This window comes from Saprolegnia diclina (genome assembly GCF_000281045.1).
Source record: "Saprolegnia diclina VS20 unplaced genomic scaffold supercont1.80, whole genome shotgun sequence".
Taxonomy (NCBI): Eukaryota; Oomycota; class Saprolegniomycetes; order Saprolegniales; family Saprolegniaceae; genus Saprolegnia; species Saprolegnia diclina.
Window position 1 is genome coordinate 32,120 of NW_008246147.1, and position 16,529 is coordinate 48,648.

At 61.2% G+C, this 16,529-nt stretch overlaps 8 protein-coding genes across 9 annotated transcripts; 2 read left to right on the top strand and 6 right to left on the bottom strand.

The window, feature by feature from the left end:
- Positions 1-1,538: 1,538 nt before the first annotated feature.
- On the top strand, positions 1,539-3,581 carry SDRG_14886 (hypothetical protein). Its single transcript, XM_008621045.1, has 2 exons — positions 1,539-1,601; positions 1,648-3,581. The coding sequence occupies exons 1-2, from the start codon at positions 1,558-1,560 to the stop codon at positions 3,527-3,529; spliced, it is 1,926 nt and encodes a 641-aa protein (XP_008619267.1). The 5' UTR covers positions 1,539-1,557; the 3' UTR covers positions 3,530-3,581.
- On the bottom strand, positions 3,578-4,708 carry SDRG_14887 (hypothetical protein; the record flags this gene model as incomplete). Its single annotated transcript, XM_008621046.1, has 1 exon — positions 3,578-4,708. The coding sequence occupies one exon, from the start codon at positions 4,706-4,708 to the stop codon at positions 3,578-3,580; it is 1,131 nt and encodes a 376-aa protein (XP_008619268.1).
- A 171-nt stretch (positions 4,709-4,879) lies between these two features.
- On the bottom strand, positions 4,880-6,574 carry SDRG_14888 (hypothetical protein; the record flags this gene model as incomplete). Its single annotated transcript, XM_008621047.1, has 1 exon — positions 4,880-6,574. One exon carries the CDS (start codon positions 6,572-6,574, stop codon positions 4,880-4,882), a length of 1,695 nt encoding a protein of 564 aa, XP_008619269.1.
- Positions 6,575-6,648: 74 nt separating this feature from the next.
- Positions 6,649-9,826, bottom strand: SDRG_14889 (the record flags this gene model as incomplete). Of its 2 annotated transcripts, XM_008621048.1 has the most annotated exons (10): positions 6,649-6,859; positions 6,908-7,270; positions 7,312-7,489; positions 7,531-7,737; positions 7,782-7,896; positions 7,943-8,081; positions 8,123-8,485; positions 8,532-8,693; positions 8,741-9,500; positions 9,548-9,826. In XM_008621048.1, 10 exons carry the CDS (start codon positions 9,824-9,826, stop codon positions 6,672-6,674), a joined length of 2,754 nt encoding a protein of 917 aa, XP_008619270.1. In that variant the 3' UTR covers positions 6,649-6,671. The 2 variants fall into 2 exon arrangements, with proteins under 2 accessions (XP_008619270.1, XP_008619271.1); XM_008621049.1 differs by having other exon boundaries at positions 6,908-7,489.
- Positions 9,827-9,837: 11 nt separating this feature from the next.
- SDRG_14890 (hypothetical protein) lies at positions 9,838-11,429 on the bottom strand. Its single transcript, XM_008621050.1, has 10 exons — positions 11,283-11,429; positions 11,152-11,236; positions 11,045-11,105; positions 10,900-10,996; positions 10,729-10,849; positions 10,559-10,683; positions 10,411-10,511; positions 10,295-10,368; positions 10,070-10,249; positions 9,838-10,028 (listed from the first exon to the last, which is right to left on the bottom strand). The coding sequence occupies exons 1-10, from the start codon at positions 11,417-11,419 to the stop codon at positions 9,870-9,872; spliced, it is 1,140 nt and encodes a 379-aa protein (XP_008619272.1). The 5' UTR covers positions 11,420-11,429; the 3' UTR covers positions 9,838-9,869.
- A 310-nt stretch (positions 11,430-11,739) lies between these two features.
- SDRG_14891 (hypothetical protein) lies at positions 11,740-12,249 on the bottom strand (the record flags this gene model as incomplete). Its single annotated transcript, XM_008621051.1, has 1 exon — positions 11,740-12,249. One exon carries the CDS (start codon positions 12,247-12,249, stop codon positions 11,740-11,742), a length of 510 nt encoding a protein of 169 aa, XP_008619273.1.
- A 1,261-nt stretch (positions 12,250-13,510) lies between these two features.
- Positions 13,511-14,127, top strand: SDRG_14892 (PTH2 family peptidyl-tRNA hydrolase). The gene has a single exon (XM_008621052.1). It carries the CDS (start codon positions 13,532-13,534, stop codon positions 14,084-14,086), a length of 555 nt encoding a protein of 184 aa, XP_008619274.1. The 5' UTR covers positions 13,511-13,531; the 3' UTR covers positions 14,087-14,127.
- Positions 14,127-16,193, bottom strand: SDRG_14893 (hypothetical protein; the record flags this gene model as incomplete). Its single annotated transcript, XM_008621053.1, has 1 exon — positions 14,127-16,193. The coding sequence occupies one exon, from the start codon at positions 16,191-16,193 to the stop codon at positions 14,127-14,129; it is 2,067 nt and encodes a 688-aa protein (XP_008619275.1).
- Positions 16,194-16,529: the final 336 nt, after the last annotated feature.

Below are 16,529 nucleotides of genomic sequence, written 5' to 3' on the forward strand. Positions count from 1 at the left end.
CGCAAGCAACGCGATGGAGAAGGCAGCATCAAGTACAAGTCCAGTCAACCGCTTCCACGAGACAATCATGGATGAGCGGCATCGTGTCGACGCGTCACCGGCGACCTCGGAAGATATCCCGTCTCTCGTGAACGAGGCAGAGCAAATGACTCCAGCCGCGGACGGCGCAAGAGAAGCTGGTACGTTCACAGAGCTTTGCAAGGTTACAACCTCTATCGAAGACGTTCCAGCCAACTCCGTGTCTGCGGCCTCGGAAGGTGACGATCACGGAGTCGCTTCTGCGCCATCCGACGGGGCACCTGTTGATGCGCTGTGCACTGCTCTTGAGCTGTCGACCGCATCCCTTGACTTTGTCCAAGGCGTAGGCAAGGCAGAGAGCTCTCGCTCGGGTAGCGACGATGGAAGCGAGCCTGTGGCTCGAACGGAGCCTCCAGACAGTACAACTACTGATGAGCCAGCGAGAGCAGAATTGCGGGCAACTGAAGATAACCAGATCCAAGTCTTTGCAACCACTCACAGTGAGGCCGACGCGTCACCAATGGCCTCGGCTCGGTCCGACGCCAGTAGCAGTGCTTTAGTTCTCGACGCCGACGAAATTTTGCGTACCGATACGCTGGCGCCCGACCCAGTCGCCGCCCGGATTGAAGCATCGAACGAGTGCGAGAGCAAAAAAGAGGAACCAGCGACGTCGACTGCGAGCGATGCGCTCGGCGTGCAGCTGGTCGAAGCAGATACCGAGCAAGCTGCTGGTCGAAGCAGATACCGAGCAAGCTGCAGCTGCAGCTCGACGCTCCACTGAGCCAGCAACCAACTCGAGCTCCGGAGTCGAATCGTTCAGCACTATGGCTGAAGTGGAAGCCAGTGCTGTCGCACCAGTCGCCACCTCTCGAATCGATGGTGCATCTGACGAAGCGCCGCCGCCAAGCGACGCAATTCTCGACCACACCGCCAAGGTTGAACCTGCGCAGCCACCACTATCGCTGGTCTCCAATGACCTCGCCAATGACCTCGACAACGACGAGCCCTCGACGAACGGCGTTGATATCGGCAACCCACCGACTCCAGATACGGACTGCCCACAGAGTGTGACCGAGCTTTCAACGACGCCTCCTTTCCAAGACCTCACGGGTTCCAACCTGACGCCAGTGGAGTCGGCCTCCGTCGCACCACGCACTGCAGCCAAAGAAGATGACACCAACGTCTTCACCACTCCAATCCCAAGTCATGATCCAGCTTCGCCAACTCAGGGTGGCGTTGTGGCGTCACCCAGAGACGTTCCGATGGTAGAGAGCACCGACTTAGTACCGACCAACGTAGAGTTAAACCACAGCGAATAAACTGCGTTAAATAGTCCTTCCATCAATTTCCTGCAAAATGGCCAAGGGACTTTTCCCAGCACCGGCGCGCCATTTCGTCGCGCGAGATTCTATTTTCCAGCCAATCACATGGCGTCGTGTCGCTTGATTTCAGCCAATCCACATACCGGTCATGAATGAAGGTCGCTCGATTCATCGATCCCAGATCGCATTTTCAAACACGCAAGCACGAGCAAGCAGCATGACGTCGCCGATCATTGACATTGGCCTCAACCTCACCCACGGGTAACAGGCGTCTGCGCCATGGCCGTGGCATCTCATGCGCATGTAGGCAATTCCGCAAAGACCTCAAAGCAGTCCTGGACCGCGCCGTCGCGGCCAACGTCTCGACGCTCGTGGCCACGGGCACGGACCTCAAGGCGAGCCACGCCACGATTGCGCTGATTCGCCGCCTTCAGAAGGAGCGCATAGGCGCCCGCCTTGTGTGCACTGTGGGCGTGCACCCGCACAACGCATCGTCCACATCGCCGGACCTCGTCGCGTCGCTCCGGTCGCTCATGGAAGGCAACCGCGATGTTGCCGTCGCTGTCGGCGAGTGTGGCCTCGACTTCAACCGCGACTTTTCGCCGCGCGACGTGCAGATCGACGTGTTCCGATCGCAGGTCGAGCTCGCGTGCGAGCTGGGGCTTCCGCTGTTCTGCCACGAGCGGGACGCCCACGACGACTTTGTACGTGTCTTGCTGCCGTTTCTCGAGACGGGGCGGCTCCGACCCGACCGCGTCGTCGTTCACTGCTTTACGGGCTCGGAGGCCGCGCTCAAGAAGTACGTCGGCTTTGGCTTTTACATTGGCCTCACGGGCTTCATTGCGATGCCTGGTCGGGGCGCACACCTGCGCCCGCTCCTGCGCTCTATCCCAAGCAAGCAGCTCATGGTCGAGACCGATGCGCCGTTCATGCATCCGTCGCAGAAGCGCGTGCGCTGTGAGCCCAGCGACATTCACGCTGTCCTAAACACGATTGCGGACGCAGTTGGCACGACGCCGGAGGTTGTGGCGGCGACAACGACCGCCAACGCTGTGCGGTTCTTCCAGCTGGCGCCAGCACCACCTGCACTTGCAGCCGTAGCAGCCCCCGTATCGATTGACGGTTCGCTGTACGAAGGCGGTGGCCAGATCCTACGGCTGGCAGCCCCGCTCGCAGTGTTGTGCAATGTGCCGTTGACAGTGCACTCGATACGGCACAACCGCCCCAAGCCCGGGCTCGCGCGGCAGCATCTCGGCGGCCTCGAGCTTCTGCAAACCATCTCGCAGGCGTCGTTTGAGGGCCTCGCGCTGCTCTCAACGTCCGTGTCGCTGCGCCCGAGCGCCTCGCCGCCCACAGGCACGTCGTTTGCAAAGGATCTACAAGGCGCGGGCAGCGTCTCGCTCGTGCTCCAAGGCGTCTTGCCATTGCTGCTGTTATCGCGCGCGACGCCGACAACGTTGAAGCTCCGAGGCGGCACGCACGTCCCGTTCAGCCCCCCGATGGACTTTTGGACGTCGGGTCTGGCGCAGCCCCTCGCCAAAATGGGCATTTCCTACGAGATTGCACTTGAAGCGTGCGGCTTCATGCCACTCGGACGCGGCCACGTCACTGTGTCGGTCGCGCCTGTCTCGGTGATCCAGCCGTTGCAGCTCACGACCAAGTCCCGCGAGATCGCCCGGGTGCAGAGCCACGTGGTGGTGTACGCAGCCGGGGCGTCGGCGGCGACCGTGGATGCCTGTCATCACCACTTGAAGATTGCGCTGACAACTGCGCTGGGGCCGCACCCCGTGATCGAGAGCCATGGGACGGTGCAGGCATTCAAGGCCAAGGGCGGACCCAAGATCGCGCTGCATGTGACGGTCGAGACGACGCATGGCAATGTCTTTACGGGCAGCTGCATTGCAGCGACATCGGTGGCGAGTGCCGTCGACAGCGTCATCGCTGAGCTGCGCCGCGGGTGGGACTCGGACGCGTGCGTCGACGAGCACATTGCCGACAACCTGCTCGTGTACATGGCGCTCGCGACCGGCGCGTCGGCGCTGCGGGTGCCGAGGACGACGTCGAGCCAGCACATAGAGGCGGCGCTGCACGTCATCCAGGCCATGACCGGGGTACCATTCACGATATTACCTGACGGCAACTCGCGCATTCTGGCGTGCCCCGGGCGCCAACCACAGAAAACACACTGAGACATTGTTCACTAGCAAACTCAAAACTCAATAATCAAAACTCAAAACTCAACGACTCGCGGTGGGCAAGGGCAGCACATTGCGCATGCGCCGTTGCTTCTCGAGGCTGAAGAGACCTTGCGAGATGATGGAGAACGCGATGGCGAGGACGTACGAGGGGGTTACGAGCCATGTCACTTGGCAACGGAGACGCTCGATCAAGTCAAAGGCGAAGCACGGGAGCATTGACGGCCGGTAAAAGCTGGCGAGAAGCGCGTGGTCGGTCAAAAATGAAATGGAAATGACGTTGGTGGACGTCTGCGACGGCGTCGTCCCCGCTGGCGCCGTCGTTTGAGGCACCTGAATCGTTGGTGTGTGGCCGAGGTCGAAGTCGCCGGTGGCGTCGACGACGCACGACGCGCCGATGACGTCTGCGTGGCGCGCCGGACACTTCTCGTGGACCCAGTTGGCCAGCTGCTGCGAGACCGCCGACTTGTGCAAAATGGCGGCACACCCGCGGCAGATGCTGCGCAGTTGCGTGGGCAGCGCCGAGGGGGTTTGCACGCGAGTGCAGAACGCAGCGAGCGTCGTCGTCGCATGGATCGAGATGTTCCAGAACGTGGAGCCCACTTCGCCGAGGTAGACGCGGGGCACGGAGAGGGTCTGCACGAGCGGGAAGACGTCGCAGAAGGCGCGGCCGGCGGTGGCACAGTACGCGTCCTCAAAGGCGGTGGCGAGGCGCACGACGCCGCCCTCAAACGTATCGGGGCGGTAGATCGTCCTGTTGTTGATAAACGCTGCTGTAAAGAGCGTCGTCTCGTCCGACATTGACTGCGCGACGTTGGCAGCGTACGCGGCCGCGTGCTTGTGCACGTACGCGGCCAAGATGGGCGCGTTGTCCACGCGCTCGAGGTCCGATATCGTTGGCTGGACAAGTATGCCCATCGCCATCAAAGTCACAGCTTGCAACATCGCGACAAAGACGAGCAGCCGGAACGAGCCTTCGCGGGGCGACCGAAACACAAATCCAAAGCCGCATAGGCAGACGGCGAGGAGGACGATGGCGAGCGGCAAGAGGGCGTACGGATCGAGGAGGGCCATGGCCCACGACTGCGACAGCACAATGGCAGCGATCGCAAAGGCGCTGGCCAAGACATTGGCGGCGAGGTACGCGACGAGGTAGACGTCGCCGTGCAGCATCCTGGCGGCTCAGTTCGGCGAGGCTGTCTGGCAGCGTGTGACATCTCTCTGTCAATAGCACACTATTTACACGACTAACACTATTTATAAAGTACATCAAACACTAAAATCTTCTCAACTGGAATACTGTAGATAGCGAATCGTGTCGCGGTATGGATTGATACATTGATTTCAACGACGAATGACACCAAACACGAGCAGCAAACATGCAGCAAGCAGAGCGGGAAGCGCAATACCCAAGAGATAGAGATGACTGCTCGTGCCAGGCACACACCCGCGGCCGCCGGCCAGGACGTGGCAGCCCGTGGACGCAAACATCGATGCCATCGTCCCCGTGATCGAGGTCGCGAGGATGACCACAAAGAGGAAGCCAATGCCGAGCGCCACGCGCGGGTAGTCGCCGCCGTCGCGCTTGAGAGCGAGGACCTCTGCCTTCTGCCGCGGCAGCAGCAGCACCGTCATGCACCCGACGACCGACGTCGCGTACATCAGGCCAAACGACCAGGCGACGGCGGTGCGCGTGTCCTTCGAGTCGGCTTTGATGCGTAGCTTGTCGTAGGCCAAGGAGGCGTCCATGACGTTGGTGAGCATGCCCCCAAACACGCTCGGGAGGTTGCCGACGGTCGTCAGAAGCCCATACATGACGCCTTCGTTGCCGTCTTCGGCCAGCTCCACAATGACAAACGCGCCAACGGCAAAGCTGATGGCTTTCGGGAGCTCCTCCGTGAGCGGCACGCCGAGGTAGAACCACTGGTTGCGAAACACGTCAAAGACGGTGAGAAACTGAACGAGCGCGTCGATCGCGTTGGCCGAGAGCGTCGTGACCACGAGCACGTAGCGCCAGTTCCAGTGGGTGCCATACCGGCCCATCACGAAAAGCACTGCGGCGAAAAGCACGTGCCCGACGACCTGCAAGAGCGCTGCGTTGAGGTTCTCGACTTTGGCCCAGTACAGGGCCACGTACGGAGCGGCCGTCGACCCGACGCTGCTCGTCAAGAGCATAAAGACAAAATTGAAGATCATGACTTGCCACACCGCGCGCTTCTGCGCGAGCGCCCAGAGCTGGCGACCGTAGTCGGACAGAGGCACGCGGGGCTTGGCCTCGTCTTGGAGGTAGCAGGAGGCAACGACAACGTTGCAGACGGTGGGAACGGCGAGGAGCACAAAGAACCCCTGGACGCCAATGTCCCAGTCAAACGACCCGGCCATGCGCGTCGAGTTGAGGCAGACGCCCGAGACGAGCGAGATGAGCGCCATAAAGAGTGCGCGCACAGCGTACACCATCGACTGGAGGCGGCCGCGGACGGCGTCCGGCTCGCGCTGTGCGTACTGGACGAGGAGTGCGTCTTGGGCAACGTCGGCGAGGATGAAGAAGAAGCACGCGACCGCGCAGAGGAGCGTAAGGACTGCGCCGTTGGTCGTTGCGTCTGCTGCTGGCGCAGGCGATCCTGGAGACTTGGCCGCCACAAGCACGAGCACGATCGCGGTCAAGAGCCAGCCAAGAACAATGTACGGCTTGCGGTGGTAGCCGCACAGCGGAAAGCAGTCCGAGAGGAGACCAAAGAAGACCTTGAGCGACCAGCCGAGGCTCATGAGCGCACTTCCCGAGTTGAGGACGTTGCCTTCAAGCTGGAAGTAGCCCGTGAGGATCGGGTACTTGATGCTGGCAAGACCGCCCTGCACGATGCCGACAGCGGCGTACTGCGCGAGCAGCGCCAACACGGGTGCGCTGCAGTACACGGGCGGGGGTCCGCCGCGTAGAGCGCCGCCGTCTAATGCCTCGGGCGTTCCTGGTGCGTACACTCCCTCGAGCTTGCTCGTCTCGAGCGAGCACGAGAGGCAGTCGAGCTCACGTCCGTAGTGCATGCTTATATTTTTCAACTGCCAGACGTCGACCATGAATTCGGCTCGTTGGACCATTGAATACAAAAGAAGACATTGGCACTGATGGGTGGTCATTTGACTACTGCACACTACATAGTGATGACGACGCGGCGTGGGCGGGGGGGTGCGTCGGGGGCGAGCCCAACAATGTAAACTCAGTTTCGCCCGCGACAAGGACGTCGCCGACGCGCACGGACGTGGCTTCGTTGTCTTTGAGTCGAATGAACGTGCCCAGCGAGGTCCCGAGGTCCTGCACAAAATAGGCGCCTGGTCACCAGTCAGCGCCACGTTCTCATTCATGCAGGGAGGATATACCGTTGCGGTGGTAGATCCAGGCGTGCGTCGGTGCGACATCGCGCTCGGTGAGGACGATCGAGGCCACGTCGGCATCGTTGCCAATCACGGCGCAGTTGTAGACGACGTGAACGTCGCCGCGGTTGGGCCCCGAGAGCACGTAGAGCACGAGCGCATACTCGATGTTGTCGGTTTCTTGAAGGTACTGCAGGCGCGCGTGGAGGAGGTGGGCGTTGCGCTTCTTTTGCCGCCACGCGTCGGCTTCGACCTTTTTGATGACGTTGCCCGAGCCCTCGTCAATGAGCGCGTCGGCCATGTGCTCGGCGAAGGTCGCCATCCAAAACGCTTTGGTGTCGCCAAGCTTGGGCGTGAGGAACGAGTGGGCTGCAGCCAAATCATTGTCTCGGTTTCAAAGCATCACGTACCCGAAGCTTCCTTCTTGGCCGTCTCGTGCGAGAGGTCGGCGCGGGAGAGACCGCGGTCCCGCGCGCCCACTTGAAGTCGCGGGTCGTTGCGCGTGGGCGGGACCAAGCTGAGCTCAATCGACCGCTTGTACTCTTCGAGGCTGAGTGTATAGCAGCTGACCGCGTCTTGCGCGTGTACCTACGACGCTCGTTAAGAGAAGAAGAGAGTGAGAGCGATACCGAGAGCGGGGGCGACGATAGGGACGTGAGCTCGCCAAACCACGTGCAAGCCGTGCGCACCGTTGTCTCGTCGGCCTCGTACTTGCAAAGCACTGAGCCACGCACGAGGCAGTAGAGACCGAGCCCTTGCGCGCTCAAGTCGGTGCCGGCTGGGAAACTTGAGAGTTTGAGCCTGAAGCCAACACGATGGAGTAGCGTCGGGCACACCTACGCCGTTCAATGAGCGACGAACTTGTCGGAAATCAGCAGACGCGTTCGAGGCCGTGGAGATCTTTGAGCGACTGCAAGACCTCTCGCTCGACGATGCCCCGCGTTAGCGGCACTTGATAGAGCTCGCGGTAGTTGCCACACATGTAGTAGAGATCGCTACCCAGTCTCCTGTTGCGAGCTAGAGACTGTGAAGGCGTCCTACCGTGCAGACAAGACGACGCACGCGACGTTGGTCTGGGCGATTGCATGGGTGTCGTAGGCTGCAATGAGGCGCGCGGGGGGTCGGAGCAGCGCGACTTCGCCGCACCAGTCGCCCGGCCCGAGCTGCTCCAAGTACTTGCCTACGCTGCCATATGAGGTGCAGGGATCCCTCACGTTTTACCGTCGCGCTGGCCGTTGCGGTGCAGAATGATGTGGCCTTCCAAAATGACGTAGGTGTTCAAGGCGTCGTGGCCCTGCTTGTAGATACTCTCGCCGGCCCGGAACTCGACTTCCTTGGCGTGGTAAGCGAGGTACGTGATCTCGGTGAGCCCGTTCGGGATCGAATGTAGCAGAAGCCACGGTAGCTTTTGCAAGACGGCCACGCGTTCGTTCCAGTACCTGTTCTGCATGCCCTGCGAGAGCGTTCGATCGCTCTTCTCCTTGATTGCGACGACTTCGAGCTCCGAGTTGCCGATGCGCAGCACTGTGTCGCGTGCGAGCTGGAGGCCGCGGGCGACGACCGGTGGCGAAATGGCTTGCTTGTCTATTTGATCTCATATATCCGAGCCAAGAAGTGAGAGGCAAGAGACCGGCAAAGAAGTGCACGTGACGTGGCGCCCTCCGGTGCAAGAGAAAGTACACGCCTTGGTTGAGCGCACCGAAGAGCGGGCGGACACTCACGCGTTGTTGGGTGTGGTGCACCGAGAACTGCAGCAGCTTGAGCGCGTAGCAGCCAAGGGCAATGTCGCATTCTAGTATCAATGTGTCGAGTGAATAGTTCAAAAAATGATGAACCCACCGGTGGCCCGACCAATGTTGAGGGTCTTGTCGCGGGGTAGCGCCACATGCAACGGCGCGTGGGCTTTGCGCTTGCGACGCACCGAGTTGCGCAGGTGCGAGATCGCGAGGCCGGCCGTCGGCACGGGCGGCGACGGCGCCTCGTCCACCGTGAGCGTCGTCTCACCGAGGACGAGCTGATCGCCGATCACAATCTGCACGGGGTTGCGCAGGAAGACGCGCGTGCCGTAGGCTACGTCCGAGAGCACGTAGTCGCCATTTGCAAACTCAATTTTTGCGTGGATCGGGCAGAGCTCGGGGGCGTAGAGGTCGCAACCCGGGAGACTGCCGATGAGCACGGACGCATGGTTGCTGAAGGTGACGACTTGGACCGGTTCGATCGAGCGCAGCGAGTGGGCGGCGACGCGGAAGGCCTCGGGCTTGCGTTGTAGCTGGAGCACGAGCAGCTTTGGTGTTTCGATTCGGGTTGACTTCTGGAGCTTGGGTGGCGGCGACAGCGAGATGTGCTGCGGGGGCTTGGTGTCGAGCGTCACGTGGCCAAACTGCACCTTGGAGCTTCGCGCTGGCGGCGCTGACGCGGGCGACGTCGACGAGTTGACTTCAATCTCGAGGACGGTGATGATAAAGAGCTCGCTGAGCTCAAAGACGTCGCCGTTCTGGAGCGGGTAGCCTTCGCGGTGGGTACCGCGCGAGGCAATCTGGAGGTACGTCGAGTGCTGTGCGACGGGCTCGACAAAGTACTTGTCCTTGTGGCAGGTTACCTGTCGAATTTTTAGTTAGTCGAAATGAATTGGCGCCATCGACGTACTTTGGCGTGGTGGCCAGCGACTTGGGCGTCGTGCAGCGTGAGGATCATGTCGTCGCCCGCAAACGACCCGAGGTACCCCGTGCGCAGGGGCCAGCGGTCGGTCCCGCGCGTGAGATCAAGCGCGGGAAAAGCCGCGAGCGCACTCACGCGGCGCTGGCCCATGAGCTTGTGCACGACGGTGTTGGCCATGAGGCGGTAGTCGATCGGCGTCGCCATCGGCGCCACGGCCCCCTTGCGCCACCACCGCCTGTGGGGTACCACGGACGTAAACTCGGCCATCGCCAGCAAGAGACACAGTCTAGTCGTATCGTTTCGACTAAATTTAGTTTACGAGCAAGTGCAAGGTCTTCTCCTGCGGATACTCGACGTGCGTCTCGAGCTCGACGATGAAGACGCCTTGAATCTGCTGCAGCCCTGCGATAAGCGGCAGCAACTCGACGTCCAGCTGCGTGCTGCCGTTGGGTGAGACAACACCCACGTTCTACGAGCGTGGGTTGAAGGCAGCACACGGAGAATGGCTACCTGGTGCGAAAGCGCGCTGCAGACGATGCCCGTCATGAGCTCGCGGCGCAGCTGCAGCTGGAGGTTCATCGGCCGCGTCCCGTTGTTGTGCACGAGGAAGGTCGCAGCGAACGGTTGGCCCACGCGAAGCGGCTGCTTGGGTGCCACGATCGAGACGCTGGCCTCCTTGAGACTGCCGACCTGCTCTTTCTAGTTAGTCCGTGCTCTCGAACCAAGGGCGTGAACCTTGCGCATGACGGGCTGCGTCTGGAGACGCCCGGCCTCGCCCATGCTGCTCTTCCACGCAACCTCCAGGCGGCCTACGACCATATGAAGGATCCAACATGGTGATACGTTCGCACCGAGGTTGAGCGTGCCAAGCGACAGATCGAGCTGCGGCGACGTGACCTTGAAGACGCGCTGCAGTGTCTCTTCCGGTCCGACGTACGCCTGGCGGTCGGTTCTATACCAAAGTCGGGTGACAACTGGGCAACGAATTGCGGCGTGTACTCGGGGTCGCGGACAGTCGCGAGCTCGACGGCGCGGAAGGGCGGTGACGCGAGGAAGTGGACGGTCTCGACGTGCAACGGCGCTTGCGTGATGTTCTGTATCTTGGCCTCGACAAACGACTCTTCCTGCATCAGCCTTGATGCACGAGACCACAGATCTGCGCGTTCTACCTGGATGAGCAAGTGCTTGAACGTGATCGTGAGCGGGTTGAGCACGTTGAAGCGGTAAAACTTGCGCAGCGACTTGGCCTCGAGCGTGACTGGGTCACAGTACGAGACGCCGACGCGGAGCCTACGAGACGACGTCGTAGGTAGAGCTGTAGTAGAAGAAGAGAACGGTACGTGTGCACGCCGACTTCGTTGAGCTCATACTCGACCGCCATGTCGAGGTTTCCGCCGCTCGGCAGCACGGGCATCGGGTTGGGTGGCGGCGTCGAGCCTAGCTTCCTATTATAAGCACGTGTGTTTGCCTGCTCGTTGTACGCACCGCCGCGGGACACGCGCGTGTCGGCGAGATCGCTGCGCGTTGTCGGCGTCTGGAGCTTGGCCTAGGCTGGCGTGAGATCGCGATTAGCCGCCTCATGGCCACCGCACCGTCAAGCCCACTTGCTGCAGGTCGCACGCAAACTGGTTGATGACGCTAATGTAGCTGCTAAAGGTCTCGCCGAGGTAGATGTTCCTACGCCGGTCCCTATGAGCATGCATGCAAGCGCGATGCGAGGTACCCAAAGCTGTCGGGCAGCAGGAGCATGTTGGAGAGCTCAAAGTCGCGGCCGTTGGACTGCTCGACGTGGAGCCGCGGCTTGTAGAGCCGCATGACCTTGAGCGTCGGCTGCGTCGACGTGGGCGGAGCGGCCGACATGCTGGCGACGGAAAACGTGTGTGGGATTTCACGCGTGGGATTTGTGTTTTCGACGGTGAAAATCGTTTTTCACATCCACCCCTTCTCAACCCATGGCGTCAGGAGAGCTATCACGAGGTTGGAGCTAGGATGACGGACGATGCAATCTTGTTGTTGGGTGTAGATACCGTGGGGCTATGATGTAGCATAACAAACCGTAGTGCAAGCTGTAGAACGCCCGCCTCATTTTAAACAATATGCCCCGATGTTTCAACTCCACCTGCGCCAAGCTCGTTGAAATGTGATAAAAACAGAAATTCGATAAGTTAGTAGAGTGCAGCTCAGCTCTCGTCGTCGCCCGAGTGTGAACTCGCCACTTGCTCCGTGCCCTGGCTGTCGTAGCCGTCGAAGAAATGCTGGAGCTCGGAAAACCCGATTTCGCGGCAGACGTGGCCGGTGTCCGTGAGGGTCGCGACCTCGAGCCACATGGCCTCGAGCTCGGTCATTTCGTCCGTGTCGGTCGGAAGATGCGCTTTCGCCCACTCGTAGAGTGTGCGCGCGATTTGCTTTTGCTCTTCCATCTGACCGCGTAGCCGCGAGTTGGTCGTGGCGCTCGACGCGCTGTTGGCCGCCATGGCCTCGGCCACCTCCTTCCACGGCAGCGCGCTGCTACCTCGGAGCGCGTGGAGCTTCTGCGTGAGCCCGACAATCGTCGTGTTGAGCGCGTCGATTTCCGTCAAGTACGTTTGCCGCGCGCAGCGCTTGGCCTCGCGGTCGTAGACTTGCCGGCGCTCGCGGACCTCGGGCGGGATCGACGGGTCGCTGTAGCTCTTGCGCTTGCTTGAGGCCATCGTAGGTTGTTGGGAAATGACTTTGGCGCCCCACAACAATAGAACCGCGAGTCCGAGCGGCGCCGTCTTGCGATTACACACAAGCCTGGGACCGAGCTCGCCGTGACAACGCTAGTTTGTTCGATCGCCAAGAGCGTCGAGGCCGTCTCAAGGTCGCCAGTGCGGTCCAAAGACATGTGTGCAACGGGAAGTCGGTCCCTCTGTTGTGAACGTAGAGGACCCCGTCGACGCCCCACCTCCGCCTTCAGACACACCTTGTCGATTCTCGTCGACGTCAAATGCAGTCCTCGTCAATGGGATCTGTGCCACCGACCACGTCGACTTTGCGACTTGTCCAACAAGCCGCCAAGAAGAAAAGGCTTGAAACCTCTACGGTCCGCAGTTGCTGTGTGTAAGCCAAGCGGTCTCGAACGACACGGTGTGCGACCGTGAGGCTCCCAGTCGGTGGGCTAGTGGATTTAAAATCCAGGACCAACGTCCCACTCTTTGCGGGTAAAATTTGACCACCGCATCTGGCCTTTCGCAGCTGGTAACGCCTCCGTGCAGCGACGCCACATTGCACTTCACCTGTCAACACCCCGACCACTCGGTCCACGATCTCAGCAGCGACCGACGACAACGATGGCTACTCGCCGCCGACGCGCAAGAGATATTTGCACTTGTGGCGAGAACCTCTTGACCATCTATTCGCTTGTTGCAAGCTTCTTGGACATGGTCTGTGCGGCTCAACTAAATGTGACACAGCTAAATACTAATCAAATACTTGAGGACAGCCTCTAAGGAGCTTGCGAAATGGACGAGGTAAGTCTGACGATAAGGTAGTCGCACCCACGGTGTCGACGAGGGCGTTGAGGGTACTCTGCGCCTCGTTTCGCAGCCTTCAGCACAGCGGTCGAATCGAAATCGTGTTGAAAAGCTCAGACACCAATCAGGTCGACGATGAAGCGCCATTTTAGTGTTGGCGACACGCAGAACGCAGGGACTAGGCTTGGGCGCCCCGGCTCGGTCCGCGCTCGTTGTCACCGAGGCATGACTACGCGCAGATGATACACAGTGTTGTACAGTGTATATAGTACAGTGTATCTCGTCCTGCCCAATGTCTGGTGTCTTCACGTGATTGCACGATGAGGTGTCTGATGAGACGGGATATAGCGTTTTACGGTGTTTTTACCGTATTTTTACAGTCGGCTTAATAGCCAATCCAGAGTGCGTATTCCGAAACTCGGTGATGGATTGGCTGAAAATCCACCAAATCCAAGGGCCCTGGTCCATTTACAAAACGATGGACGCCGTCAAGATCGCTGCGTCCGTCGCCGTGGGCGCCCTTGGCTACCACTACCTCGCAAGCCGCCCGGCGCCAGCCGCTCATAGCCACGCGCGCAGCCCGGCGCCGATGACCAGCCACCAGAAGGAAGACGCCGAGGACGATGCCGAGAGCGACGACAGCGAGGACGAGGGCGACGAGGAAGACACGCTCAAGTGGGAACCCCACAAGATGGTGCTCGTCGTGCGCAACGACCTCAAGATGGGCAAGGGCAAGATCGCCGCGCAGTGCGGCCATGCGACGCTCGGTGCCTACAAGCGTGCGGTGAAGCGCACGCCACAGGCGCTCGAGTGCTGGGAAGCCCTCGGGCAGGCCAAGGTCGCGCTCAAGGTCGAGACCGAGGCCGAGATGCTCGAGCTCGCGACACGCGCCAAGGAGCTTGGCCTCATCCACTACGTGGTCGTGGACGCGGGCCGGACGCAGATCGCACCGGACACGAAGACCGTGCTCGCCGTCGGTCCCGCCCCGAATGGCGACGTCGACAACCTCACGGGCCATCTCAAGCTCATGTAATCGTGTAACGTAGTCCTCTTATGACATTGTTACGACCTGTCTACCAGACGACGCACTTGTCCTTGGGGTTCATGAAGGACCCGAGCGGGCACTGGAACGCGTCGGCGAAGAAGGGCGAGTTCATGAGCGGGCCCTGGAGCCGCCACTTGCCGGGCGAGTGCGCGTCCGTGTGCATGAGAACACGCGCCAGGTTGTCGCTGCGCTTCTGGCACCACCAGCCTTGCGCAAAGGACGTAAAGAAGAGCTGCCCTTCCTTCCGCGCCATGGGCGTCGAGAGGCCTTGCCGCGCCGCATACGCAAGGTACGCAAGCTTGACGCCGCCGTTGTCGGCGATGTTTTCGCCGAGCGTCAACGCGCCGTCGACGTGCCCCAGCAGCGTCTTGTTGGCGTCGATCGACTCGATGGGGAAGGCGTCGTACTGCTGCTTGAGGCACTGCGCGTTGGCGTTGAAGGTCGCGGCCACCGAGTCGGTCCACCACGACGTGAGCTGCCCATGGGCGTCAAAGAGCCGGCCCATGTCATCGAAACCGTGGCTGAGCTCGTGGCCCATGACGACACCGATGCGCGCGTAGTTGGCAATCATCGGCTGCTTGGTCGCAGAGAAGATCGGCGGCTGGAGGATACCGGCGGGGAAGACCATCTTGTTGGCGCTCGGGTCGTAGTACGCCTCGACCTCAAAGGACCCGAGGTCCCAGCGCGTCGGGTCGCTCGGCCCGCCGATCTGCGCCATGCGCGAGCGGATCTCGTGCTGCGTGATGGCGAGCGCGTTGCCCACAAAGTCGGTATGCGACATGTTGACGGGTGTCGTTGGCGGCGTCGGCGGGCCACCGACAAAGTTGCGCACGGCCTGGATCTTCTCGAGCGACCGCGATCGCGTCACATCGTCGAGCCACGGCTCGGTCGCGACAAGGCGCGTCATCGCCGCTTCAATGTCGCCAATCAGCGTCTTGGCCGCGACAGCGTCGGGGAACGCAGCGGCTTGGAAGGCGGCACCGACGAACGCCGGGAGCGACGCCAACGTCTCGGCGCGGCAAAAGGCATCGCGCGCGGGGAGGTCCCCGAGGCCGCCGAGGACTCCAGCGAACGCATGGTCGATCCGCCGAGGCGCTTCGCCCAAGAGGCGTCCAATGGTGGCCACGAGACGGAGACCGACGTACTGACGCAGCGTCGCGACCGACGTTGCATTCAAGAGCGCCACTTGCTTTGTGAGGAACGCCGGCGTCATCACGAGCAGCGCCGGGTCGGCCGCCGTCAACGGGATCGCCGCGCCTTTGAAATACGCCTGCAAATACGGTGCCACCGACGTGAGCGCGGCTGGTGTCATCTTGTTGTACGTCGCCGTCGGGTCTCGCAGCGCTGAATTCGGCACGGCGATGGCAGTCAGCGCCGACTCGAACGCCCAGAGGTCGGACGCCGACGCGTTCCAGCGCAAAAGCGACGTCCACGAGGAGACGTACTGGGTGAAGAGCGCGCGGTTACTGGGAGACGCGTAAAACTCGATCGTTGGGAGCGTCCACCCGCCCTGCACGAGCGTGAGCACTTGGACGGAGGCGTTCTTCGGGTCCACCCCGACATCGAATTCTAAAAAGGATGCGACACCGGCGGACCGGTAGAGCTGGCCAGCGTACGCAAGGATGTCCGTCTTGGACGAAAGCGCATCAAGGGCGGCGAGGTGCGACTGCAGCACAGAAACGTTGGTCGTCGTCGCGTTGAGACAGGCGTCGTAGAAGGGCCCGATGGTCGGCGGCTTATCGGCGAGGATGGTTTGGATGATGCGGTCGTTGGCGTGCTGCACGACCGTGAAGGACGTGTCGATCGAGCCAGCGGTCGCCGGGATCTCGGCCGTCTTGGCCCACCCGCCACACGCGTACTCGTAAAAGTCTTCGCACGGGTCGACGCTGCGGTCCATCATCGACTCCATCTTGGCAAAGAACTCGTCGAACGTGTCGGCGTCGTGGGTGCGCAAGAGCGAGTATGCACCAGCACCCGCCACAGCCACGGCGGCAGCGGCGACAGCGATGCGCTTCCAGTTGCGGGCGACGGGCGCCGAGCTAGTGTCGGGCAGGAGGGGCTTGCCTTCGGCGGCCTTGGTCTGGACGCTCGCCATGGTCGAGGAAGATTGTCAAGTGCCGATGTCGTCACATTGCACTTCATCCGAGCTCCGCCAATCACTTGCGCCTCTTGAACCTACATTCTGCACGAGAGTGCTGGTAAAAACCCAAGCAGACAGGCGGTGACGTCGGTGAGGCCGGGACGGTCGTGTTGGACGGCCGTGGTGGCCGGGTGCTGGCGAGGGCAAGACGCTGCTGCTTCGAAAAGCCAGAAGCGGCGTGTACTGGGAGCTTGTTGAAGTCCAAGATATGTGCGCCCTAAGGTTGGCAACCAACGAGAGTTGGCGACGATGGGCACAAGCGTGCCACTGTGTGCCAACTCAGATGCCAAA